The sequence below is a fragment of the Strix uralensis genome, chromosome 9 (genome assembly GCF_047716275.1).
Source record: "Strix uralensis isolate ZFMK-TIS-50842 chromosome 9, bStrUra1, whole genome shotgun sequence".
Taxonomy (NCBI): domain Eukaryota; kingdom Metazoa; phylum Chordata; class Aves; order Strigiformes; family Strigidae; genus Strix; species Strix uralensis.
In genome coordinates this window covers 9,515,222-9,542,204 of record NC_133980.1, presented here as the reverse complement: position 1 = coordinate 9,542,204, position 26,983 = coordinate 9,515,222, and the positions used below count along the sequence as shown (strand labels likewise).

Genomic DNA, 26,983 nt, shown 5'->3' with positions numbered 1-26,983 from the left:
ATTATCATGCCAGATTCTCATCCTTCAGACTTCCTGCATGTTCTGATTTCATACTCACTCGTGCAGTCCCCTCAATCTCTCTTCCCATTTTTGCTTCTTCCATTGTGTTGGCAGTCTTAGTGCACCCATCTGAAAGAAAAGATACAATGTGTCCCATTACATCCCATTATCAAACACCCTGCGACTTACAGAGGAAAAGGTTCACATGGGAAATTTATTATAAACAGTGATTAAATGACACTAACTGGCTACACTGGGTTAGTTATAAATAATGAAATAACCCTTTAAATGAGTCTTTTTTTCAGTAAATGGCTTAGACATACCGTCAGGAAAAAAATGTTTTCCTGTATTTTAGATAACAAAAGTATCATTTGTTAGAAAGCAAATCATAATTGAAATCTTTATTTTCACACAGATAATAATTTAAAGAGCTTGGGCATAAACAAACAAACAAAAACTGAATTTTTTTTTTTAAACAGGCACAAGAGGAGCCATAAGTCCTTTAAAGGCCAGAAACAGTGATTTTACATTTATGTAATTTGAACAAATGGGCACAGTGGTCTACGTAATTGAAAATTCAATCCAAAAGGATGTTAACAGAGGAAAATAGTTTATCATGTTACAATTACTTTTGTTTCTCTAACAGCTTTAAAAATAACACACATAATTTAGAAAAAAGCTCTTCTGTGTGTATATATATATTTTTAAGAATAGGAATTATATTTTCCCTTTTAACTGAGGAGTCGATAACTGCTGTTCTTAAAAAAAACCCCAAAAAACCCCCTGAAATACACAGACATGCAGCACCATCTGCTGGATTAGCATGTCTGTCAAACGTTTATGCATTTACAGAATATATTAGCACAGGCAGAGAAGGGAAAAGCCATACAAACAAAAGCATATCATGGAGATTTGTTTAGTCAGGATCAGGCAAGAGAAACCAAGCGGTGTAGAATTTCCATGAAAATTGTGAAATAATACTCTTTAGTCATACAACACTTTATACTTTTCAAGCACTATGTATAAATACTGTACTCACAAAAACATACGAACAGAACACTTATGATTACAAAAATTCAAAAGTTCAGTACATGTTTTAAATAACTGCATCAAGATTGATTTAGTTTGGTTTCTTGCATGTATGCATTATGGTACATGATTATAAATTACCATTTTTCCAGTGTATGCCCGTCTTAGTGAATAGGACTGAGCGTTCACCTAATAACAAACAGCTATCTAATAATTTGCTTTCTTCTTCTCAGGCACGATCTGGTCTCAAATGTTATTTAACACACAAGCTCTGCTGGGATAACATGAGATTATCAGGTGCTCATCACTGCAATGCCACATTGCATTACAGATGTTAATTTAAAATCCCTGCAAGGCGAGTTGCATTTATTTTTCACAAACAGTGAGTAAAAGGAGGTTCTCATTTTGGGTAGGAAAGGAAGGGGCCCCTAATATGTACACAGTGATGTGCCACTGTAGTCTCTGCAGTCTTTCTAGTAGCTTGTAGTGTCTTTGGAATTCAACCTTTTCATTCAGGCAGGTCACCTAACTGCACTCTGCAATACCTAGCTCTTGGCACGCTACCCTCCAGTGGGTCAAAAAGCACAGTACTTAGCAGGCAGCCCTTTCACCTGACACCTTCCAAACAGCTGAAGCTTCTGCTTTGTTATCACACCAATGCATCTCCTCTGCACTGATCAATGCCGAGAGCTGCTGGTCCTAAGAATTCATTTTGAAAAGCCAGCTGTCTACACGTCAATCTTCTAGAAGTCTCCTCCACATATACTAGAATCAAGAATACATATACCTTACAAAGCCTGATTTTTCTGCCTATAGAAATTATCATTCTTCTTAATGGCCACATATCTCAGCTATCTTTTACTCTCCTGCAGATGACCATCTTTGCCTTGTCCACTCTGGTAATGTAGGTCAAATCATTCCACCTTCCTCTGGAAGACACAAACTGTGCTCTGCACATCATTCTCACAATCAGATGGACATAATCACTGAGCTACATGCTGTAAAAGTGTATGCAAGGACATCAAAAGAGAGGACTTTGGCCATCACAACTTCATACAGCACAGAGGGCAAACAGGAAGGTGACAGGAGGCTGCTTGCTGCCAATTACTGTCTCGAGCTACATTTTCCTGATGGTTAGCAGGACTGCCAAGCTTGCTTCTTCAAAAATATTATTCAGCCCTGTACCATTCCTCTATTTTTAAGAAACTAGGTTGCCTTCTCATACTGTTCTTTTTTTTTTCAATACTTTTAACTTGAGACTTTTCTCAGGGGGACGATCAGTGAAGTGACCAACAATTGAAGACCAGCAATAGTCTGTGCAATACTGCAAGTACCCCTTTTGGTGTATCCTCATCAGGCCTGACTTTCACCATTCTTCAGGAGTCTTTTGTTCTCTGAAAATGTTATTCCATAACACACGCAGGGATCTAGCAAGATCAATGTCTCCTGCTATGGTCAGTGTTGCTACTATGACAGAGGCCCATGTTTTATAACAAACCTGTGAAAATTCCTTGCTCCTCCAAACCACCTCCCAACCATTTGTCAGTGCTTATCGCTGTTTTGTTCAGGCACTTTTTAATCATGCTTTGATTCCTTTAATATCTTTTCAGATGTTTTAACCAGACAACCAGGGCAAATAATCACCACAGAGGGTTTCTGCAGTAAGACTACACTTCCTGCCAAGACTAGGGTGCCTTTCTCCATCTATGAATGATGGAACAAAATGGCAGAGGATGATTTGCAACCCAGAAGTACAGGTGGGTTCAAAAAGGTAACAGCCAAGTTTATAAAGGATAGAGCATTAGTGTTTGTGGTCACCTGAATGCAATCTTTGGCTCCAGAAACCCAGCTGTCAGTCGTTGGGGGGTAAGGCCAGAGGCCTGTTCAGAAACAGGATGCGAACCACGTGCCCTGTCAGAAATCTGCCGTTAGGTGTTATCGGCAGCAGGTGAGCTACCCTGCGGCTCGGACCCCAGAGCGGACGCAGCTGTGACTCGGGCAGGGCTGGCAGGGAGGTCACTGAGCCGTGGCCTCGAGGATACCAGCCTGGCACTGGGCCCGATGCCTTCTCTTCAGCACCGTTACAGGCCACTGCGGGCAAGGTCGAGTAACCCCAGAGCTAACAGCCGCCCTACGTATGAGTTCACGTAGGCACCGAGACCAGAAATGTCCAAATTCAATGTCCCCAGGTCACGCCAGGCCGCGGCCCCTCCCGGGGTGAGGCCGCCAACGGGCGGGAAGGGCCGGGCCGCGACGGGCCGGCCGGGAGGCGGCTCCCACCTCAGCCACGCCCCGGTCGGTCGGTCGCCGCGGGCTCGCCGTTGCTAAGGCCACCGGCGACGCCCGGCCTTGCCGCCGTTCCGCTTTGCCTGCCGCCATGGACAGCGTGGGCAGCCGCTCCACCGCCTCAGTGCTGGCCGAGCTCCGCTGGGACGATGGCTACGCCGTGCCCGTGGCCAACGCGGAGAACAAGGCACTGGAGGACGAAGTGAGCGCGGGGCTGCGGCTGGGGAGGGAGAGGGATCCGCCTCCCCCCCCTGGAGGGCTCCCCCGCCCGGGGCGCGGAGCCATCGGGCCGGCCCCTCAGCTCCGAGGGGGCCGCCGCCCTGCCCCTCCCCGCCCGCCTCAGGGCGCGGGGCGCCCGGGGAGAGAGGGAGGAAAAACCCTTGAGTTCCGCGGGGGGAAGCGGGGAGCGGGGCCCTCCCTGCCCGTCCCCTCTGCCGGCGGGGGCCGCCCCGGGCCTCCCGCCGCCCCTCGCTCCGCGGCGGGGCCGTTCGCCAAGCGGGAGGCTGCCCCTTCCCTCCGCAGAGCTCGGGATTTTCTTCTGCAATCGCTCATTTCACTGCTCGGGAGGAACGTAGTGCGTGCTTCTGACGTTTTCTAATTAGTAATTGCAATGCCTATATTTTTTAAGTAGTTGCAGGAAATAAGTGCTCAACTAAAAATAGTTACTTGACAATTCTAATTCTTAAATAGCTGCAGAAGATGCAAAAAGAAAAAGTAAACCTACAAAATGAGTTGACCAACTTTGAAGAGCGTACAGAAGCAATGACATCTCATTTGAAAAACGTAAGACAGGAGTTGGGCTTCACTCAGGTAAATCGCTGCCACCAGCAGATCCATGTTATCGGGCAGATGCGTAACCTGGGTATCCTTCTGTGGCTGGTATCCCCAGATATTTTGCCAGCTTTGTTAAGAGATTTGTCAGGACTTTATTCCAGGACTTCCACAGGAAACAAAAGTTAAACCGTGTAGCTTGGTGGTATGATTTGATGGTCATTAAAAAGACCATCCAAGACGAAAAAGACAATCCAAGATCAACAACAGACTGTACCTACAAGAAAGACAAGAAGGATGTATTTTAGAATTCTTTATGAATGGAGACTTTTATAGATGATAAGAAAAAAATCGGTCATCGGTGTAAGGGAAAAACAAATTTATAATCTTTATAATGGTCAAGAGTTAGTTGTAAGGAGTTAATTCATGGACTTGAAAAATGAAGTGAGGTGGTTAAGGGGTAAGTCTTCGCTTATACTCAGAGTTAATTGGCCAAAATGGGTGGTTTAACACTTCTAAAAGAGTCCTGAGTCAAAGCTGCACGCCTTCCAGGTAAAATATCCTCTGTGAAAAAGTCTTAAGAAACTTCCCTGCTGAAGAACTTTTTAATTTTGGGGGGCTAGATTCAAGTTTTAATTTGCACATGAAGGAGACATCATGTACTATTCTCTATTTAGGAGAAGATCCTAGTAAGTAGTAGATTTCTTATTATACAAGATAAAAAAACCCAAACTGTTAAACAACTTTTGTCAGAAAGATTAGAATATAGAGATACTGCTATGGGCCAGCCTGGTGGTGGTCTGTCTCAGCACGAAACAATAGAATTATTTCTTTTGCTCTGCCTCCTGAACTTTGACATAAAGCTGCTGGTGACCAAGAGACTAAGATTTTGATGTTGAAAGATTAAGATTCTGAATCTTGGGTGAAAATCTTTGAATTGAGTTTTTAGGGCTATAAATGTGAATATCTGATACAATACAGTGGATGTGTGTATATATATTAGAATACATATATTTGAGATACTAAAATCCAAACAATAAAGTTTCTCTGAAAATTCCAGTATTTATGTGACAAAATCATACCATCTCTGACTTGGGATTTGGTTGTATGTAAAAAAAGGGGTTTTTGTTGACATATGCCTTTTGTTTATTGTAAAATGCTGAACTGTATTATTCTCTAGTCTCTTTACAAAGCCAGAGAAAATGAAATTGAAACTGAACAACACTTTAAAGCCCTCGCAGAGAGAGAACTTGGACATCTCAAAAGTGAGATTAAACGACTGGAAGATGAGATAGTTTCCTTAAGAGAAAAGAAAAACAGTCAAGAAGTAAGGCTTAAAATTTTTGTAAGAGAACACACATACTGCAGTTAGATTTTATGACTTGTGCTCACTTTCACTTGCAGAAAAAATGGTATGTCAAGAATAGCTAATTATAATTAAAACTTGTAAACTATAATAAATGATCTGGATATGCTTTTCCCTGTGTAGGCAAGTAAAATGACTGAGGATCTCCTTGCATAGACTGGTCAAGACTTAGAAAATGTTAACTAGATATTAAAATACTTCAGTTCTTAATGTTCTTAATGCCAGATACACAGCCACATGTCCATATCACTATCTTGTTAATTCTCACAGGTATTTTCTTTATGGTTTAAAAATTAAATTGTCAGTGGCAAATCTTCGCCCATGAAATAAACTTGGGGCATGATTTTGACATCAAAAACTTGCTTTACGTTTAAAAAAAAAAAGTAGTAATTTAATGCTATCTAATTACAGGTGTTTGTCTGTTTAATGGAACTGTCTGTCTGTGAATAACTTAAATTATGTTTGTTTATTTTTTAATTTGCTCTCTTTCTTTTCATTATGCCTGTGTGTAATCTCCAGTCTCTCAGACTGGGTAGCAGGATGAAGCTATCCTTGCTATTCAGCTGGATCCAGATTCTCTCATATTTGTGTCAGGGTCACTTCACAGTCACATAGGGCCATTTGTAAATCGCTATGCAGGATAAGGGTCTAAGAACTGGACCTTAGTGTATGAGGGAGAAACTTTACCCTGTGATACCTCAGATCAGTTTATTGTGTAGAATAAATATCCCACATTCAGGTATATCTCGCCAGAGGCTGACTTTTCTTTTTAAAATTATTTGCATTATAGTTTTGTGGCCACTCACTGTCTTGTTTCTTCTTTAAGACCAGGATGTGTGTTAGCATTCCTCAAGTATGATACACAAATAACAAAAATGAAAACTAGCAATTCTGTTGACAAGATGTGTGTAAACTTGTTACAGTAGCTTGAACTAGTTGTTTCAATTACTATTCAAAGAAAATGTTAGACATTAAATATTCACCCTTTAATTTATCTCTAATTTTATTAGAATATTATAAATAAAACCACTAAGAAGTTGGAAAACTTAAAACGACAGATGAACTGTGATGGGGAAGTTCTGGAAAGCTGGATAAAGGAATCAAATCGTAAAGATAATGATGCTATTGCAATCCAGAAGTATGCACAACAAGATGAAGGGAAACTAGGAGTAAGTAGTGATGACACCAATTTTCAGAAACAAAAGAGAGAATCATTTTAGCATTTGAAGATTTTGTTTTGTTATCAGGTCAGGTAAGACTGAGACAAGATTTTGTACAACGGCGCTTTTAAACTGTTTTCCACTTAGCATAATAGTGCAATTCCATATGAGGCTCATTCTGAAGGTCAGAGAGAACAAGTTTTACAAAAGGTGAAAGGCATAATTGAAGACATTAATTTGTTCATCTGGGTAAAATTTAAGTCTGAATTTTTCTGAGAAAGTGCACAAACAGATAATAAAGCCTAGAAAACAGAGGAGTTTAATGAACATGCATGCCAGATATGGACAAATAGTGTAGATTTTCCCATTAGAACTGAATTTGTTAATATTACTGGAAACAAAGTATGGCTATTTCAGTGAAGCTGCCTAGAATAATGAAAAATGGTATAAACACTCCATCACAAGCTCAGAAGACTTTGGTTTAGTTCTCAAGTATAATATTCATTTAGAGATAAACATCTCTGGTTAATATGCTTTTGAACCTTTAAATACAGGGAGAAGAAATTGATTTTTACTCATTAAATACTTAACGCAAAAACTTCAGCTTACACATCTCAGTGATATAATTTACATTAGCAAGTTACACAGCGTAGTGAGAAGAGTGAAGTGAAATAGCTGATGCTGAGGACACCACGTACACAATTATACATGGTGGAAGGTTACTTTGGCCTAGCTTCAGTCTGGTCCCAAGGGCTGATGAAAGATTATGGCCTCTTGTATGACCCAAAATCTGGGAGGCAAGATTCTCAGTTGTTTTCTAATCCACAATAAAATTGATGCCTCAGTAATTCCACCCCTAATTGTAGCAGAGCTTTAAGAATTTATAAGACATCATATATTTGCTTTCAAATACATTATATTTTCATATCCTTTCATTTTAGGCATTAACCCTTCAAGTAGAAAAGTTGACTATGCAAGCAAATCAGAAGCGCAGAGCTCTTGATCATGAGCTTACAGAAACTATAACAGCTCAGGTTTGTGCTTAAGGTTCTTGAAGATACCTTGTTATATATGGATTTTTAAAAATCAGAAATCATGGGGGTGCTTTCTTTTAAACAGATAGAGCTTGACAAGACAGCTGAAGATTTTCGTAGAGTTCATGAGGAGAGGCAAGAAGTCATCAGGCAGTGGGAGAATGCAATACAACAGATGCAGAAAAGAGATCAACAGATTGATCATTGTGCTTTGGTAAAACTGTTGTAACTGATTCATATCAGTGTATCAGCCTACTTTTGTATCTATGATATTGATAGGAACTTTGCCAGTCGCATATAGAGTGATTGGGTCTTTCAGATGTTCACTGTCCTCTTTGTGTTTACTTCTATTTTATTAAGGTGTTTCAAAGTTCAGATATTACTGAAATGAGTCAGAATTTAAAGCAGTATCTCTCAGTGTAAGTAATGGTGCTCTGCTTGATACTATGCAGGGTTTAATTTTCAATCTTAAGGTTGTTGGAAAATGCAGAGCATGCCAGTTTCAGTATCTTCTTTTCTGTGTTCTAAGAATTTAAGAAGCAACAAAATGGGGTATTGTTTCTTAGAGTGTAAGGACAGTCAACTGCAAGGAGGGGATTCTGTGTCTGAGATGCAATATAAAAAAGAAAACAGAATATTTGTTATTGAAGGAATTAATATTACTACCTCTGTGAACAAATGCATGACTAACATTTATGTCAGAATTATGATAAATAATCACAATAAGGTTAAAACTTGTTCCTTAAGTACATTCTGCAAATGGGGAGAAGCAACAGCACTCTTATCCTGTTGGGCATTATGAGTTAGTATTAATTTCTAAAATGTATAGTGTTCATTGGTTTTGTCAGTGTCTTATGCACAGATGGTACAATGGCAAGAGGTACAAATAAAATATATTTTATCCTGGCTTTGTCAGGAGAAAGGTGAACTCCTCAGAAAACTTCTGCAGGGCAATAGGACAGATGCACCAGAAAAAGCTTGAAGGATCGGTGTAGAGAAAAAATGTATATATGTGGATTCCAAAGTAACAATGGCTTTTTTGAAGGGGGGGAAGAATAATTGCATGTACAAGAAGGGTCTGCCTAAATCCTTAGCTCTGCTGGTATTTCCTGCTGAAAATATATCAGCTTTGTTATGTTGCACATGTGGATATTAGGTTGACCCTGAGCAGAAACATGGTTTAAACAGGTAATAATAGAAAATGACAAACCAGAAGAAATATTACCAAACAGAAAATATAATGGTCTAATTTAGCTGAAATATTTTGGATTTCAAAGTATTTCAGGTCAGAACATTCCTGCAAATAACAACAACAAACAGATATTAAAGAAACCCCAACAATGACCAAAAAAACCCCAGCTCTGGCCAACTTTCCATATATTAGTAGTCCATGGAATAGTCCTACTGATGCTTTTGTAAACAGATTTTTTTTTTTTTTTTTACATTAGAACTACAGTATAATTTTCCCAGTAGCTAATATTTTACTTAACCTTTCAAAATACACAATTTTCACTCAGTAGCTATAAATCTGTCAGCTAAAGTAAGCACCACTACTGTTGGCAATTTTCCTCTTGCATTTCCTTCATTTCAAGTCAATCTGAAGTTTTGTTCTCATAGCTTTTTTTTTTCCCCTGTTCAGTCAATCAAAAATTTATTTTAATTCATACAACTTTATAGTGTCATGTTTTTTTGACATTATTGGAATATTTTGGAAGTTTCCAGTCCAAAACAATTGTGGTATTTGGTGTTGTGATGTATTAGTGGAATAAAGTAATTTAAGAATAATGTGATAACTAGGCTGTCTCATGTAAAGAGTAGTCTTAATAGCAAGTCTGTCTTCTGGTTGTACCCTTTATTAATCTAACAACATCTTAACTAATGCAAGCAAATCTAAAATGTTTTTATCCTGTTAGCTAATAACAGAGATAAAACAGGAGATTAGAAAGAAAGAAATTGTGCTGAAAGAGAAGACTTCCTTTTTGGTAAATGAAACTCTTAATAATACGGAATATGAAAGGAAAATTTCTTCTGCTGAACGGGAAGCTACCAGCCTCCGAAATGAGTATCAGGCTCAGGATACTTACAGAGTTCAGCTGCAGGATGAGGTAAGGATGACCAAACAGCTCAGAAAGGGACAAACTATAACTTATGACTAGATGGAGGAAGGACAGGAATAGCATTTGCTTTTCTCTGGTTTTATACTAGACTCTTAATAATTCAACAAAATGTCTGCTCTTCTCAGTCTACTCATGATTACTGGGATCTGAACCCTCAATTTAATCCTGTCATTGATAGTGGTGAAGAGATTAGTTTGTATTCTCTGTTGTGTTGGTATAAAATGGATGAGTTTTCTCTTAAATGGTGGAATACTATTAGATGCTTCAGAAGGAGGCGTGTCTTGCCTTTAGCATACATAGACAGCAGTATTGTATAAAGATGAGAGAAATCTCTTCCAGATTTCAAACAATTTCTATCACGTGCTCTCAGAAGTGAGTGCTGATGACCCTTTTAACCTGATTACAGTTCTTGGGGAAAAAAACCCCAACACTTTCACATGGCTTTCTAATCAAGAGGCAGTAGGATAGGGCTGCCCTGTGAACAAGCCACGCATAATGCTGTCCATACTTACTCTGTTACTTATATTTAATCTGCACTTAAAGCTAGGAATGAGCTGCACTGCTGAATTACTTAAATGCCTGTAGAAGTATTTCTAAGAGATAATTCAAGTCTCATGGCTCTACTGAGAAGGAATACACTTGTATTGTGTAAATTTTAACAAGAAAATGGTGACACTGGGCTACTCAGCAAGCTTGGCAATGTAAGGAAAAACACCAACAACCTGCATCTGCTGTTGCCTTAACTTTGGATAGTTTTTCTGTAGCAGGTGGTTCATAAACTGATACCCTTATTAAACTGTAGGTAGCTCAAACAAGGTGTAGGCTATTAGATTACCCTATAATTCATGCAAACTTGAGGGTTCACAGAATTGGTAGGTTTTCATCTCTAAACTGTGAGACTCTTGCTTGAAGTTTTAAATAATTAATACTACATAATGTGATAATAGGAACAATCTCCCATTGTTAGGAGTTAGAACATCTGTGGCATGCAAGTGAGAAACAAGGAAAGAAACAGACTTACAGTTCAACTGTTGTGACCTCACAGTTTCTCATTCTGGTACAGACCTGCTCTATATACCCTTGATCAGGTTTCTTCATCTGTGAAAGAGAAGACAATTACACTGTTAAGTGATACTGTGAACACTAATGAGCTACGGATTATAAAGTATTCCTATCCTGTTTAATGAGTGCATGCTGTCATGTATTTTTTACCAAATTAAATGTGTATTTTTTTCACGGTGTTCCATTATCTTAATCCAGATCATTTTATGTACCCAACAAAGTTTGAATTAGAAATATTTATTAGATATGTAAAGGTATCCATGTTCACAAAGAACCGCATCAGTCAGCTGTGCTCTATAAAACCATGGTTCCATTTATACAGATGCTGTTAGACAAGAATTGCAGCCCACCGCACCTTCATAATTCATTCTGTGTTCTTAAGTATTTTGTCCCAGTGTTCAGATTATCTAAATTAGTCTATTGAGTTTACTAGCTTGCTGATTTACAGCACCTCAGAATTTGCAGCACTTCTCATTTGGAAAACATTGTTAAAAAGAAACGGAATACTTTCCAAAAAATAGGTCCCTTACAATTTTAAATATCCTGACATATACCAAAGTAAATAAGAGCTTGATTGCTCCATTTTGTAATTTATTAGCTGGATGCTTTGAAATCCACTGTGGACAGAACTGCTTCTGATCTGGAGTCTTTGAGAACACAAGTAACCAATCTGAAGAGAGAAATTCAGAAAAAACAAGCCAGGTAAGAAACAGAGCTTTAAAACTATCATTTGTAAGGATTAGTAATATAATCAAATCCTTGAGCTAGCAAAGAACCTTAAACAATGTTGACGATTAAAGCCTCCAACCTTCTTGTTACTTCACGTCCTGAATAGTTTCTGGCATGGGGCAATTTAGGAAATATTCCTGGTAATCCTTGTTTTTAAAGGGTGTGAAAAAATGAGTTAGGGTCTGGGTTATCATACGTTCAAATTCAGCCTGCTTTATTAGGCAACTGCTCAGTAAGGTATGCTGCTTGGGTTTGGCAGTGTTGTATATGCAACATACGTTTAACTTGTTAAATCATGTAATTTTGTTTAGATTAAGCTTTCTTAATGAAAAAAATGCAAGTCTTTCCAATAAGCTGAAGCTTGTGACTGAGGAGACACTTAGTTCAGAGGACAAAGCTTTGAGGATGGAAGAAATACTAAAGGAAGAAGAAAAAATTGTCAAGGTAAAATGTTTTTCATGGTTTCTGCAAACAAGGATTCATTTGAATTTGCAAACTCTATCTAGAACAAACATTTATGGATTAAAATGGAATGTAAGTATTAATATGACATGTAGCTATTTCATCACACAATGAAGTAAGATGCATATAGATACATCAGTATCTATGTTGGGAAAACTCAAGCAAAACAAGCGGTCCTAGTAATTCAGAAGATGGTGTCCCCATATATTAACATAGGATACTGGGACTGCCATTGTACAGATCAGATAGAAAACCAGTATCCTGTCTGCCTCAGTGTGCTGAACGGGGCATTTACCTCTGACATCAGCTAAAAGCTACTTACAACTTCCTGGCTTGCTTGAAGTACAAGTTATTTACTGGAATGTGACAAGGCTTTTTTATAAAAATGTAGCAATGTTTTGCTTCTGCTTTGTTACAACACTGAAAAATTTGAAAATCTTGTATTTTGCTTAGCCTTTTGGGAGCTGTCTCTAAACATTCTGTTTCACGGGCTGCTGAGGAGTGAGGGTCCTTGAGCTTCTACCGGTTTCCCATCAATGAAGTTGCTAAAGAGTGAGAATCTTGTCAAAATGACTTTTCAGTAAGATTACCACTGAACACTTGGCTTTAGTAAAACACCACCAAAATTTATAAACCTCTAAAGAGCTATGATTTTGGCAAACTGGGATTAAAACAGATTTTGAAGTCTTTTAATCAGATTTAGCTGGCCTAGTCTCCTCTTCATTATTTTAATTCTACTACATGATACTCTGATACATCTACCTTTCTGTGGACTAATAAATAATTACTGTCTCACTTTAGATTTCATTTTCACGATGATAAAGATTTTGATCTGGGAAGTGGCACGTACAAGCTGTAATATGGTGACTTTTTTTAACATGTCTAATAATACTTTTTTTAGAATTCAAAACCCACTTCTTATGCTACAAATTCAGTATAGGAATAAAAATATCCCAATTCATTATCATCAGATGAACTGCAAAGGGCTTTGGAATAAATGCAATGTTGTCATGCAATCACCTGAACTTTCCCACATTTCAGAAAACATTTCTACTGTTTTGTCATTTTGCTACTAACTCTTTTAAAGCATTTTACTACTTAGCTTCTGACTGAACTTGATACAAATATTTTTTTACATTATGCTGGACAATTGAGTATTGGATATGCTGAAGCTTTCTTTACTGTAGCATGACCAGGTTAAATTAATGTGACAGCAGGTGTTCCCATACAAGTGACAACAAAGCTGTATCTGTGCATACCACTGTATACTCTTTTTTTCCTATTTGTGTTTCCCATAGCATGGATGTGAAATAATCCCTTGCAGTAGATTGAGTGTTATTTTTCAAACTTCTTAACTCCACAGGCATTAACTGTACATTTTAAATATACATACAGAAACTAGAGAGGTGGATGTCTTTCCTTTACAGAATGTTTCTTAAATTACAGGCCTTACTTACTGTTTTACTTTTTCAGATAATTTGAAAACAAGTTGTAATGATAAAACATTTCATTAAAATGAAAACCTTATTTGCTTCTCCTTAAGACTGTTATCAGGGTGGCTAAACCATTAGCAGGGTTTCTCTACTTGCATCTGTGGCGGATAACCTAAAATGACATTGAGCTTGGCAGCTCGACAGCTTCAGGCTAATATTTTAACTAGGATGAACTGTTCTTGAACAATGTCTGTAATGTATTAGTCAGAAGCGTGCTTTCCATCACCATTAGACACACAGGGCTATTTGCTGCATCTATTAATTTACTGTGAAGAGATATTTACAGGAACAATGTGGATGAAATGTCACCATTTTGCGCTTCAGTTCTGTGATACTTCTCCCTCTTCAATCTGTGGCAAAACACTGTTGCACAGTGAAGCTTATTGAATATCTTATCTCTATTAACAACCTCACTTAAAGGGAGAAAAACAATTTTATGAAATAAACTAATTTAGATATGCAAGAAAGACTACGAAATGAAGGTCAAATCGTGACCCACTTTTAGTGGATGAATTCATTGTCATTAGCTTCAGAAATACAGCTCAGACTTGGGCACATGCATAAAAAGAGTTTACTTCTGAAATTAAATTCCTTTGTTCAGGCATGATCCAAAGCCCACTGACAGCAGTGTAAAATGCTACAGGCCATGACGATCTCATATTAAACTTACATCTGTTTTTCACTTCCTGAGTTTTAGATTTGGAATTGCATTTACAGCAAGTTCAACTACAAAAAAATTCTGTTTGGTAGAATGTGATTATGAACTCTTAGAGAAGGCGTGATCTTTCACTGTTATTAAAGCCAGCAAGATGGTTCACAAGAAAATTTCACAATGTATACATATAAAACCAAGAATAAGCACATTTTTAATCAACGTAGAAAAGTGAATTCTAAGGTGTTTTGCAATACTAATTTAAATGTGCATCTTCAAACTCTGTCCCAGGCTTGAGCTAAATGTAAATGAGTGTTTCAGAACAGGATTGTGATGCCACATCACTCGTTTTAGAGATGTACCTTACAGGAAACTAGCAAAGCCTGAGCTCTGGAAGGTCTTTTGGTTATTCGGGTGCAGGGGTGGAAGAAGGGAGTGAAAGAATAAAGTTGTTTTCCTTGGTAGGGTTATAAAAAGAACACAATCTCCATTTTGTCGTTTTCAGTACATTTCAGATAACCTGAAATGTTCAGCACTGTCTTACTATAACAGACCCTACTAAAACCTCATTTCCTGCACTGATTTAGGTGCTAATGGCAATTTATCTCTGAGAAGAAGAACGTGATTTTAAAATGTATAATTAATTTTTCAAACAAAATTATTTCAACTTAATATAAACACACATATGTACATTGCATACACACAGAGTTACAAGTTTTAATAAACCACCTTCTATTATATTTCTCCAAATATTCACATATACTGGAAGCAATACAGAGGGTTTTTTTGAAAGGATGACAGGAATTCTGAAAGGCTGAAAAGAGTAGCATTCCCATAATGGAATAAAAAGGTCATGTAATAGTAGAGCAGGATCCAAGTCAAAAAAAAGAAAAAGATTACTTTCTCTTTAAGTCAAAGACTTTTCTTGCCAACCATTTTGAAGACCTGTGAAATTCCATGTTTGTATGAATGGATATAGCATTGAAATTTTTTAATCTTCCTGTATATGGTTAATAAAAGCAAGTAATTCCTCAGAAATTCCTTCTGATGTGATTAATTACTTCTTAATGATTTGTCACCAGGAAAAAGAAACAGAAACGAATGAGTTAAAAGAACTGCTTTTCAAGAAGACTCAAGAGTTAAAGGTGCAGAAGGATAAGGAGAAGTGTGTTCTAGCGGAAATTGAGGGAAGTAGAACATCACTTAAAAATCTTAAGAGTCAACTTCACAGACTTGATGCAGATGTATTAAAACAACAAGAATTACTATATAACCAGGTAAAACATTAACATACTTTCATACTATGATTGACACTATGTTTCTTGGGTCTAATGAGAGTAAATTGCTTGAGTTCTGTGACCTTTGTCAACATCTTACCATTTTGGAAATGCCATGCAGTACAATTTGAAGTCTGCATTTATTTCTGTCTCTAGATATATGGATAAAATTGAAATAACTGAAACTTGCTATAGTATCAGCTACATTATGCACTTGTGTATTTCATTATTTTTTGGATCTGCTGCTTTTCCCACTAATTTCTCAAATCAGTTCTTTACTTTGATCCCTCTGAACCACAGACACCTCAGGGTAAATTTTTAAAGCAATACAAGAGGTACATGCCAAAATCCTGTTATTTACTAATTGGATTTTGTGCACATTTCCTATGCACCACTTTGAAAATTTGTTCTTTTATATCAGCATCCACTGGTAACAGCAAGATGGCAACTCCACTGTAAGCCTCCCTACAGCAGGCTGTGCTGAGTATGCTTTGTTACTCTTTTAGAAGATTACCCCTGAACCATCACTGCACATCAGTCATCTGAGAATATTTTGCTAATGAGGTCTATAAGCCATAAATTATTATAAAAACAATAGCTTAATTGGGTGACTGTCCTAAAGCCAACATTTATATCCAAGTTTATATCCAGTGTTTTAGTTTTCCAGGAAAGCTGTAATTGCTTATCTCAGACTATTAATTCTTCTAAAAATTATTTTAACAGGATTTTTATATTCAGCAAGTACAGAGACGGCTGTCACGGTTAGAAGGGGAGGTTAATGCAGATGAAAAACAAGTTTTGGAAGCAAAAGTTGCTGAACTTAAGAAAACTTTAGAAGAAAAGAAAAATACATATGATGTTTTACATGCACAGCACAAGAAACTTCAGGTAACTTCCTTAAAACATCAGGTTTACTGTGTAACACCTAGAAACCTCAGTGAATTAAGTAGATTAGGTTTTACTAATTAATAACTTGGTCTTAGATTAGAAGATTAAAAGATATCTGAACTTTATGTAACCCCTGTGGAAAAGTTCTTATGTTCCCTATACCTTCCAGAAAAATAGGTCTTTACTGCACAACTGAGACACCTTAGCATGAAGACAAGCACTGAAACGTTGGAAAAGCAAGCTCACACTTCATTTAAAGATGTGACTGACTGCTTGCTAATGTCAGAGTTTATCGTTAGGACCATGCTGAAATAGGAGAATGTTATTCTGTGATGCTACTATTTTGATATTTTTCATAAAATAAGTACATTTGCATTTGAAATTGTACAGAGTAACATTACTGAATTGAAGGGAAAGTATTGGAGTTAGTTGACCCTATCCTGATACGTAATTCAGAAATCCTATTTTTCTGTCTTTATTCCCATGTGAGAATTCTGCATATACATGATTGTTCTCTGGTTCTCCACTATCCAGTGACCATCATTAATTCTCTAAAAATGCACTTACCTTTCTTGTAGATATGAACCAGTCAGTTATTCCGTAGCCAATTTATAATTTCTTTTTTTAAGAAAGGTATTTGTTTAATATTCAGCTATATTTTAGCACTTCTAGAAACCCCTTTTCAAAGAGAAACCATACAAAGTCAAAAGATTTTTTAATAAAGCATCACAACTGGTTTCTCAAAGTGATAGTTAAGAAAAAAATTGATCAATTTAGTGAGGGGAAGAAACTGCTCCCTTTAACTGGAGACCCATGCAATAACAAGATTTAATGTTGGGCAACTGTTGCCCACACTTCAATTTTGAAGAGAGGCAAAATTTGAGCAATAAGTATAATCAAACATTGAAACACACCTCCAGGAATTTTTTCATACTCTGAAGTATTATCAAAGACAGATGGTTTTATGAAGACGAACTATGAATATCAAAGTCATGGTCAGACACACCAGGACATTTTTTTGTCTAGACCAAAAGATACAATTATATTAGAATTGCCCTATTGGCTGAAAGATCTATATTGTATAAATAACAATTACTACACTCCAAATAAAACAAGCAATAACGTTAATATTGCAACAGCACTCTGCATGAGGACTGCAATGCTGTAGGCACCGTTTGCAGAGAAGCATATGGACACAAGACGATGATGGTTCCTGGTTCCAAGACTTAAAAATATCTCATTTAAAATTAACTGGTAGCTTTTGTTGCGACATACATTCACTGAAATAAATTAAACTTATTTGGAAACAGAGTGATGTTCATTTCATCAAGAGAGCAATGGATAAGACAGGAGAAGAAACAAGTGGTATGATGATCAAGATAAATGAACTAAATCTTTTCAACGAGAGATCAGATCAGGAGTTAAAAAAAGCTAAAGCCATTAAGCAGGTACAGTATTATTCTGCAACTCTACTAATACAGGACATCTTTGTTTGTTTGTTTTTTTAAAACACATAAACTTATGACTTGATCTGAAGGCTGTTGTCTGCCTCCCACAGTGCTACATCGTTATATCCATCAGAATCATCTTTGTAGTTTCTTGACTTACACCTTTCTTCCCAAACTTTGAAATAATTTTCATCACTATTACCTTACTAGTGAAAGTGTTGCTTCTCCTCTGTATACAGCAAAGTTTGTTTGGGTTATCAATTTAATCACAATACTTATACTGCAATAGCCACCTGGCCAGTGTTGGGTTTTTTCTGAGAAACAAGTGCCTTTAAAATAGAAAATGTATTTACTGTTCAAGGACATCTTTACCTAGCACTGAATTTTTATTCACACTCTGTGATGCCAACTAATGAGTTTGGCTCAGTTTTGTTATTAAATTGCAAGATTTTTTCCAGCAGATGGTTTGGATCTATCTATATTCCAGTTTAAGGAATTAGAAATAAAATGGAGGTCCTTCTCCCCATATTTTGATAAAAGGAAAAAAACTGTTCCCAATCCTCTAATTATTGCATATTTTTTCCCACAGTAAGCTCTAGCCTTCCCAAAGGACGCACTAAAATAGTAGAACAATATAGGGGAAAGAGTTTTGCTATCGACTTAACTGGTGCACTTGCTCCTCAATGAAAACTCTCTCAACCTGGAACTTTTCTTTTGGGATGAAACTCAAGGGAACAGAAGAAAGAAGCCGATGACATAAAACAACTCAGAGAAAAAATGGTATAGAGCTTGGGATCCATAAGAGATTTTTAAAAAATGATTCAAAGTGTTTGCATGCTAATGAAGTTCACCACTTGCTGCTTTTCATAAACTTTGGTATCTATAAATTTGCTCATATAATGACAGGACTTGTAGACTTAAAGAATCTAGAACATATTCCGAGACAGCTATAATGGTTCAAGTGAGATATTAACTGCTTCAGAAAGTTCCTCGTAAGGTCTATTTAATTTCTTTGAAACCACCTGAACTGAAAGTAAGTTGTAGATGGAAAAGTCTAACAACACATAACTCAGTCTGAATTAGAAAGTCTGATGAATTTGTGTAAAACCATTCAGGAAACTACCCCTATTGCACTCACCAACTGTTAGCAAATGAGAAACTTGGAACATTTTAAATGCAGAGCAAAATGAGTCTTACGGTTGTATATAAAATAAAGATAAGGTGATGGATGCGTTATAAAAAAAATTACCTTATTAACTGTTATAAATAATCTTAATTAAAAAAGCTTTCTTATTTTGAGACCTTTTTGGCATTTATTAGGAGATGATGGTCGAAGATAATCTCTTAAAACTAGAACTGAACCGTCTTCACGATACTCTGTGCAGTAAGACAGAGAAAGTTCTAACACTGGAAAAACAAAAATTGGAGTTAAAGAAAGCCATAGCAGAAAGAACTGAGGAAATTAAGATTCATAAGGCAATGCTGGATTCCCAGATAAGACTTGTGGATCAGGAACGGCAACGCATAAGGTAAATATTCTTATAGAAATTAAACTTGTAACTTTTACTGAGTACATTTTATATGGGGGCTTACTGCAAAATAGAAGCATTTTACCCAATTTCAACAATTAGAGAAATTGAAGATGAAATGAATTTTCCTCAGAGTTCTGTACTGAGACAGTTGAAGCTAGCAAGAGATCCCTTCTCTGAAATACAGCCTACAGCTTTAACCCCTTGGTGATCGAGAGATTACTGTTCATACTGTTAGTGAAGATCCTCTACAGTACTGAGAGGAAACCTCAGCTGCAGACATCTTTGTAGAGTAAATGTCATGTGTGTGAGCCTGCATTTCTCAAAATAATCAGGAAATGTGAAATTGTTATCTGGAGGTATGACAAAATATTTAAAACAGAAAAGTTGCTTTTAAAGAGGGTTTACTCCCAACTGCTTGATAAAACTGTAATTTCTTTGACTCATGCTTGTTTGTTTTTTTTTTTTTTAACAAATGAGCTCTCCATTATGTGTCCTATATAACAAAATTTAATCTTCTGAATTACATATGTACCCCTTTATAAAGCAACCATGTGTGAAATAACTTTTCCCTTCTTTAATAATCAGTAGAAAGTATCTGGGACAGTTTTAGCTCTGAAATCCCAGTATCTATATCCAGCCAAAAATCAGCTCTTCAGCAGCTGAACTGCTGAAATCTGGCAGGCTTTTTATTCCCTCCTCTGCTAACCACACCCCACACAATAGGAAATTAGAGTGATTTAGTGTGACTGAAGCTTAACTGCTCACCGAGAGTGCAGACTGTGTGGCTTTTTTCCTTTGATAATTACACAGCTAATTGATACTTCCATGTAATTTGATTTGGGGTTGTTGCCTACTGTTGCTTACGCTCATCGAGTAGCGGCAATATTAAGGTAATATCAGCAGGGGGCAGCTTGTGCAGCTGTAGGATTTAAATGCCAAACTTTTAAGAATTTTGGGGGAGGACTGTGGCACAGCCTCTCACAATGCAGTGATCTGGAATGTGAAATAAATTTGAATCAGTTTAGAACTGCAGAAGAAGTGTAGGTAACCAGAAAAATGGATGACTCTGGCTGGGAGAACACAGAAAGCCACAAAAACCAGCAGCAGCAGAACGGCTGCCCTGCCTGCCTCCTGGTACGTGGGCAGGCTGCCGGAATAACACCAGTCATCTAAACTGCTATAGCAAGAACTGCCCACAGAACACTACCAGACAAACACTTTCTCAACCCATTTATTTTTTCCCAAAATAAATCAGTGCTGAATTTCAAGATCGCCTAAGTAAAATTGATAAACTGAGATGCAGATACGAAATTCTTACTGTTGTCATGATGCCACCCGAAGGAGAAGAGGACAAAACTCATACCTACTATGTAATTAAGGTATTTTATTAACATAATTCATTATAATTCAAGTATTTAAGCTATAGATTTCCCTGGGCTCTATTTGAATAACTAAGACAACATCCCTGCCTACTGCTTACTTTCAGTCTAATTGTTTTACATTATCTGACACTGTTGGTTATTTAAATGATACAGCAATTTCACATGAATATCTGTGTCAGTCCTAACAGCAGTGGAGCCTTAATTTTGAGCAGCTGGAAAATTTTCACTTCAGGGCTCATTGCTTTATAAAGACACAAGTAGTACTGGTCATGTGGTAATCCACTATAAACTGAAAACAAGTTTATCAGAGTCTCACATGATCTTAAATTCTTCTACCCTTCAGAGTTGGTTTTAGGTATTTATTTTATGATAATGCGTTTATACCTTGAAGAATGTCAACTTTCCCCTTTTACTTATCAATCACCCATGCATACTTTAGCTTTTCATTGGGGGAAAAAAAAGTAAAAAAAAAAAAACCAAAACAGTCTTTGTCCATGATGCAGTACCCTGATTCTGGAACAAGAATCTATTATTTTTGATCTCCACAAATTCTCTGATTTCTTCCTAAAGCAAAATGCTTCTAGCTGTGATCTTGGCTCTCAAGTCCATCTTTTTCTCATTCCTAAGTGTAAGACTTCTTAATGATGGTATTTGTGCTACTGTGAGATCCAGCACAGCAGAAGACCCTTAGTAAAACCCCTGTGGTCACTGTGGGTGTATACCCTCTACAACTATGGAGATTTTTCACCCTATCAGGTTTTCTGAGGGGCTACAGAAAACACTTCCCTTCGCCAGGTGGCTGTGTTTCTTAAATCTCACTGATCAGATGTGAGTAATTCCCAGACGAACTAGATGACTTTTAATACTCAGTGGGTTTATATAATGTACAATCTCAAGTCTTACCTGGATTTTGTGGGTAAAAGAAACAGGTGTGAAGCATATGCTGTAGTTCACATCAGCAGTGCAAAGCCTGGGAACTGCTTTGTACACAGTGTGGTTTGTAAGGAGAGATACCTACAGTGAAATGCACATGAACTCCCTCAAAGAACTTCCAGTACCGTAAACTACTGTTTCTTCTAGTTATTCAAATCTCAGCTCAAGCCTGACAACACAGACAAGCCCCATAGCTACCTAGGATTTTAACCCCTAAATACTGCAGATTTTTTTTTCCTGTATAATTGTCCTCATATTTGCAGTATAGGTACAATCACCTAAAATATCAGCTTTATTTTCAGGCTGCACAGGAAAAGGAAGCACTTCAACGCGAAGGGGATGCTTTAGACACAAAGATCTGCAAGGCTGAAAAAGAAATTGTAGCTCTGGAAAACACTTTGTGTGTACTTAATAACTGCAACAGCAATTACCGAAACTCTTTCAAGGAAGTCACTGAGACAAGTACGTAAAATAGAAATTGCTATTTGCTGCGTGAGTTATGGATGGAGAGTATAACTCAGGTATATAGTGGGGAAATTCCATGGCACAAAAAAATGAATCAGAGACTAAACTGATAGTAGCAAAACAGAGTGTAATTCACATGCTACTGTGAATAGTTCAGCAAAATAAGCACAGAAGAAAGTGCAGTAAGGTGCACTTAAATAATATTTACATTCCTCCATCTGATTTATGTAAAAATCTCTAAGCCTATAAAAATTTTGTGAGTAATCATAAATAGGAATACTCAGAAGAGGCAAAGCATAAAAACAATTACTGGGGGGAAAAAAAAGTCGTTACTGGGAGGGAGGGGTGCCCACTAAAGTACATAGGTGTTATGGTTTAACCCCAACCAGCAGCTAAACACCACCCAGCTGCTCGCTCACTTCTCCCCCCCTCCCAGTGGGCTTGTGGGTTGAGATAAGAACAGTTTAATAATTAATAGAATATCCCTTTGGGTAGTTCGGGTCAGCTGTCCTGGCCCTGTTCCCTCCCAACTCTTTGTGCACCTGCTCCTTGGCAGAGCATGGGAAACGAAAAATCCTAAAAACTTTGGATAAGCGCTACTTATCAACAGCTAAAAACATCAGTGTGTTATCAACATTATTCTCACACTGAATCCAAAACAGCACCGTACCAGCTACTAGGAGTAAAATAACTGTCCCAGCTGAAACCAGGACAACAGGTCTAGTGGATAAAACTCTGCACAAAAAGCAATACTTTCTTAGTAGTGCTGCATCACACACAGCTACTAATTCAAATTACAGAAGCAGGACAACCTGTGCCACTGTTACTTTCTTGTGGTAAACTGAGCCAGCTTGAGCACAAAACTGTACCCAGAGCAACTGCACCGGCAGCTTAGGTATATGTACTCTAGTGATGAAGACCAATCCCTTAGCTACACCGTCATCTCTGATTTTCACATGGAAGGGGAAGAAAAAAGTAGTAACCTGTCATTTGGGAAAATGATGAGGAAGAGTAGAACTGCACCATTTCAGTGTAATGTCAGAAGATTTAAAAATATGGACTACCTAACTACAAGCTTTTGGATATTGGAAATTCCTCAGAATTCTGGAAAATATCTGCATTTGTGGTTTCTTTTGCCACTTAGACTTCCTAAGCTTGGTCTCCTTCAGTAGAACTTTCTTTGTTGAGCTTATAAAAAGCAACACCATGAGAAATAACATAAACTTAATTCTAGAAAATATTTGATTATTTAACATTTGTGCCCTCTGCTGGCTCTGAGAGCAGTAGCTCTTAAATCATTCTAATGAAGCCAGTTGCTTTTTTACAGTGATCTGGAATTAGTAGTGGAGTATTTAAAATAACCCTTAAACCTTGAGGTCTCTATAATACTCCCAGCACTAAGATAGTAGTACTCTGTGATGCAGTTACTTTAAAGCTCAACTTATTTTAAGGTGAAAATTGAGTCGTATACATTGCTTGTCCAGCATTAATGCTGCCTCCTTGTTTGAGACCACAGGTGAGGAATATGAGGAAAAATTGAAACTAGAGGAGGAGAAAAGGGCTGCTGATGAGAAATACAGATACAAAAGACGACAGATCAGGGAACTTCAGGAAAATCTCCAGGTAAAATACAAGCAAAAGCTCTAATCAAACAGACAAGGCTGCAGCATGTAGCTAAATCCACACAAACCATCCTATTGAAAACAGGAAATTCTAGGACAAATTTTTGCCGGTTCTCTTTTATACCCTATGCTTTGTATGAATGGATACAATTTTTGAGAATGCTCTACCTCTCCTTTCAAAAATTAAGTGCTTATTTGAATTTTCTTGAATCACAATGAAACTAGGCTTTTTAGTCACATACAGCTAGAAGTTTCACAATCCCAGATGCACACTGAGAGACCCTGGTCTGGCATCCAAGAAAGCAGTTGTATTTTTGTGTAGCATACACCACTATATTGTATCATCCTGTCCAGCACTGCAGAAATTGAAATCCACACAGCTTGTGTCCTCTGGCATCTAGGTCCCAGGATTTTTATAGGATAACATATTCTCTTTTACTAGCATTAAACTTCAGTTTAAGCAGTATTAATTTAACTAAAGAAAGCTAGCTGATGTAATTTAGCAGGCTGAGCTGTAAATGCAGGTGAAGCATAGCTTGTGTTCAGGTTCCACATCAAGGACTGACTTGTGGTTCCCCTCATTATCAAAAAGCCCACTTGGCCCTTAAGAAAGAACAACACTTAACTCTGAATTGTGACATTTTAGTTAAAATTTTCTTAAGCAGAAGAAACCAAAGGGATCTTATTATATCCCACATGATTATTCTAAGCCCTGAGTCACTGCCTACATGTCAAATATTCCTACTGCTTATTCTACCACCACAGGACATGCACCTTAAGAAATAACATCTCTGAAATCCACAAGGGACATATCTTCATCAGGGAGTAAGTCCTAGGATATAATGAAGTGTTAAAGCATACCCTTTCCTAACTTTTTTTTAAAAACAAAACCAGAGCCACACTTAAGGGAGCTGATAGGGTTCGTTCCAGTCAAAGGTACAGGTCTCTTCCCAGGGGAAACAATGTTATTTTTCTTGGGATAGCTGGCACCAGTAAGTTGATACTGTGTCAGATTGTTTGTAGACACTGCTCAGAGGCACATCTGAAAATACATACTTATAACTTCATTAATTGTACCTTTGAAGTAATATTTTTTTAAGGTATGTAAATTATCTGGCAGTCTCTTTATCCAGGTATTTAGCCACTAAACAGTCTGACAGGCAGAAACTTTCGAGTTATCATTAGTATTAATTGTTTGAGCTACATTTAGAAACAAGCAGTAGCAATAAGATACTTCCACACAGTAATACAAAAAGTGAAAGGGTATGAGAACTGCTTTATAAACTAAAACTGCTGTTCAAATGAATTTGCAGAGCATGGAAAAAAATTTTGATATAGTACTGAAGCAGGAGGCCCTCTTCCAAGAGCAAAAGAAGGAAAAACAAGCTCTTATTTTGCAGCTGAACAAAGACATAGAAGACCAGAAGCCCAAACTAGAAAGGGTTATCAAACAGGTTTGTATATTCATTAATGACAACTTCTAACTTTATAGTAATAGACAGTAGTATGGTTAAAACCACAGAATTCAAACTTGGCAGGTTTCTGAAAAAGCATTGCATTTTCTTAACAGTAGTGCTTTAAAAATATTTGTTAAAAGTGTTCCAGACTATCCAGAGAAATTCAGTCTCTGAAGAAAACTAAAACAGAAACACAGGAAGAAAGAGACATTGATCTTCGTGACTTGAAAAACTTCAACAGAACCATCGACAAATTGCTAGCTGATGTTCTAGAAGCAAATCCTGATTTAACTACACCCTTTCAAATGTACTTTCACCAGGTGAGCTTTCCAGTTAATTGCCACCAAAATCTTGATTGATAGCTCTGGTCTACTGATGAGTGTATTTCAAGGGCAACTCCTGAATTCAACAATAAACTACACTTACGGTAAAACAGGAAGTTCATATACTTTCAACATCTCTTCAGATACAAAGGATTATAAACCCTCCTGATATACCCAGTCCTATTATGCAACCATTATGTCAACTTTTTTTTTCCTTTTTGAATTTTCTAGTCCAATTTAGAGCTTCCTGCAATTAATTCTGCTGGTGATAGTCAAAGTTCTCGATCATCATCAACACAACACTCACTAGCTTCTACCAGGTAAGTGGTAGCAATGTGGTTTTGGTTTTTTTTTTAAGTTAAAGTTTAAAACAGCAAAATTAGTCCCTAAATGACAGAATTGCTCACTCCTCAAGGTCTCCTCTATCTTGTCTCCACTTCCTGAACACTCTATAATGTCCCATCTCTAAGTTTACTAGATTTTTCTCATACACAGTTTACTTCAGCATCCATCAATTTAAAATAGTAATTACAGAGCAATTACATTTACTTTTGCTAACTGTGCTGTAATTAAAAAGTGGTTTTACATTATAAAAGCACAAGTTTGAGCTCCAGCCACATTTTGCACTGGGTTGTGTGAGCTCCCTTTCCTAATTAAATAGGGAAGACAGACACATATGCTTTTACTGATACTTTTTTCCCCTGGTCAACATATTATTCAAGTAACTGTGCATGTAACATGCTGAATCTGTTATGACCCAACATTCCCACAGGTTACTTAAGCGATTAGTGGTAGTGTCTGTGAGGATCATTGTCGGGGATCTTACCTAGAATAAACACTGCTGCTGGGTGGCTTTATTGTAAGCCACCATTAGAAGCTCTATTTTGGATTCAGGGATTTCTGCACACTGATGAATGACTTTTGTATTTCAGATCCTCCAGAAGCACAAGTTCAGGCTCCAGTCAGACTTTATCACTCAAAGTCATAGATCTGAGCTTGCCTATCAACACTCCTGCAGAAGCAGCTGCTGTGGGTCCACAGCCACCCAGCAGAGCTAGCACCTCCGCTATTTCCAAATGCAAAGAAAGGTCTTAAGTAATCTTTTGAAAGCTAAAGCTTTACACTAGTTAAGACTTCTCAATTGATTAATCTGTAACGTATTTATTAAGGTATATTGGCAATCTTAGCATTAATCTCCATCAGAAATGTATGTTTTAACTTTCTTCTGCAGTATGTAATAAATTGTCTAGGAGAAATATTAAGCATGTTTTATATAATAAAATAAATTAACCTTTAGATTACTTCCTCATTTTGCTGTTGGAGAACTAAAGATCCACAAAACCCTTCAGAAGCCATTAATTCACTTCTCCTATACTGAAAAGGAGAATTATGTTAAAGCCATTAATTTTCGTAAACTGGTATCTTCACTGCTGTCAAAATAGTTTTAGATTACATTGCAACAACCCAGGAAAGAAAATGCATGCTTCATTTCAAG

At 37.3% G+C, this 26,983-nt stretch overlaps 1 protein-coding gene and 1 long non-coding RNA gene across 2 annotated transcripts; one reads left to right on the top strand and one right to left on the bottom strand.

Annotated features, from left to right (window-relative positions):
- Positions 1 to 73: 73 nt before the first annotated feature.
- On the bottom strand, positions 74 to 10,870 carry LOC141947232 (uncharacterized). Its single transcript, XR_012630056.1, has 3 exons — positions 10,785 to 10,870; positions 4,040 to 4,363; positions 74 to 129 (listed from the first exon to the last, which is right to left on the bottom strand). It is a non-coding gene; the product is annotated as an uncharacterized LOC141947232 (long non-coding RNA).
- Positions 3,407 to 26,645, top strand: CCDC39 (coiled-coil domain 39 molecular ruler complex subunit). Its single transcript, XM_074878181.1, has 20 exons — positions 3,407 to 3,517; positions 4,006 to 4,125; positions 5,267 to 5,413; positions 6,463 to 6,621; positions 7,554 to 7,646; positions 7,732 to 7,860; positions 9,560 to 9,751; positions 11,424 to 11,527; positions 11,866 to 11,998; positions 15,244 to 15,438; positions 16,162 to 16,326; positions 17,637 to 17,774; positions 19,095 to 19,303; positions 20,562 to 20,685; positions 21,924 to 22,083; positions 23,603 to 23,709; positions 25,022 to 25,162; positions 25,306 to 25,485; positions 25,720 to 25,808; positions 26,421 to 26,645. Exons 1-20 carry the CDS (start codon positions 3,407 to 3,409, stop codon positions 26,581 to 26,583), a joined length of 2,859 nt encoding a protein of 952 aa, XP_074734282.1. The 3' UTR covers positions 26,584 to 26,645.
- Positions 26,646 to 26,983: the final 338 nt, after the last annotated feature.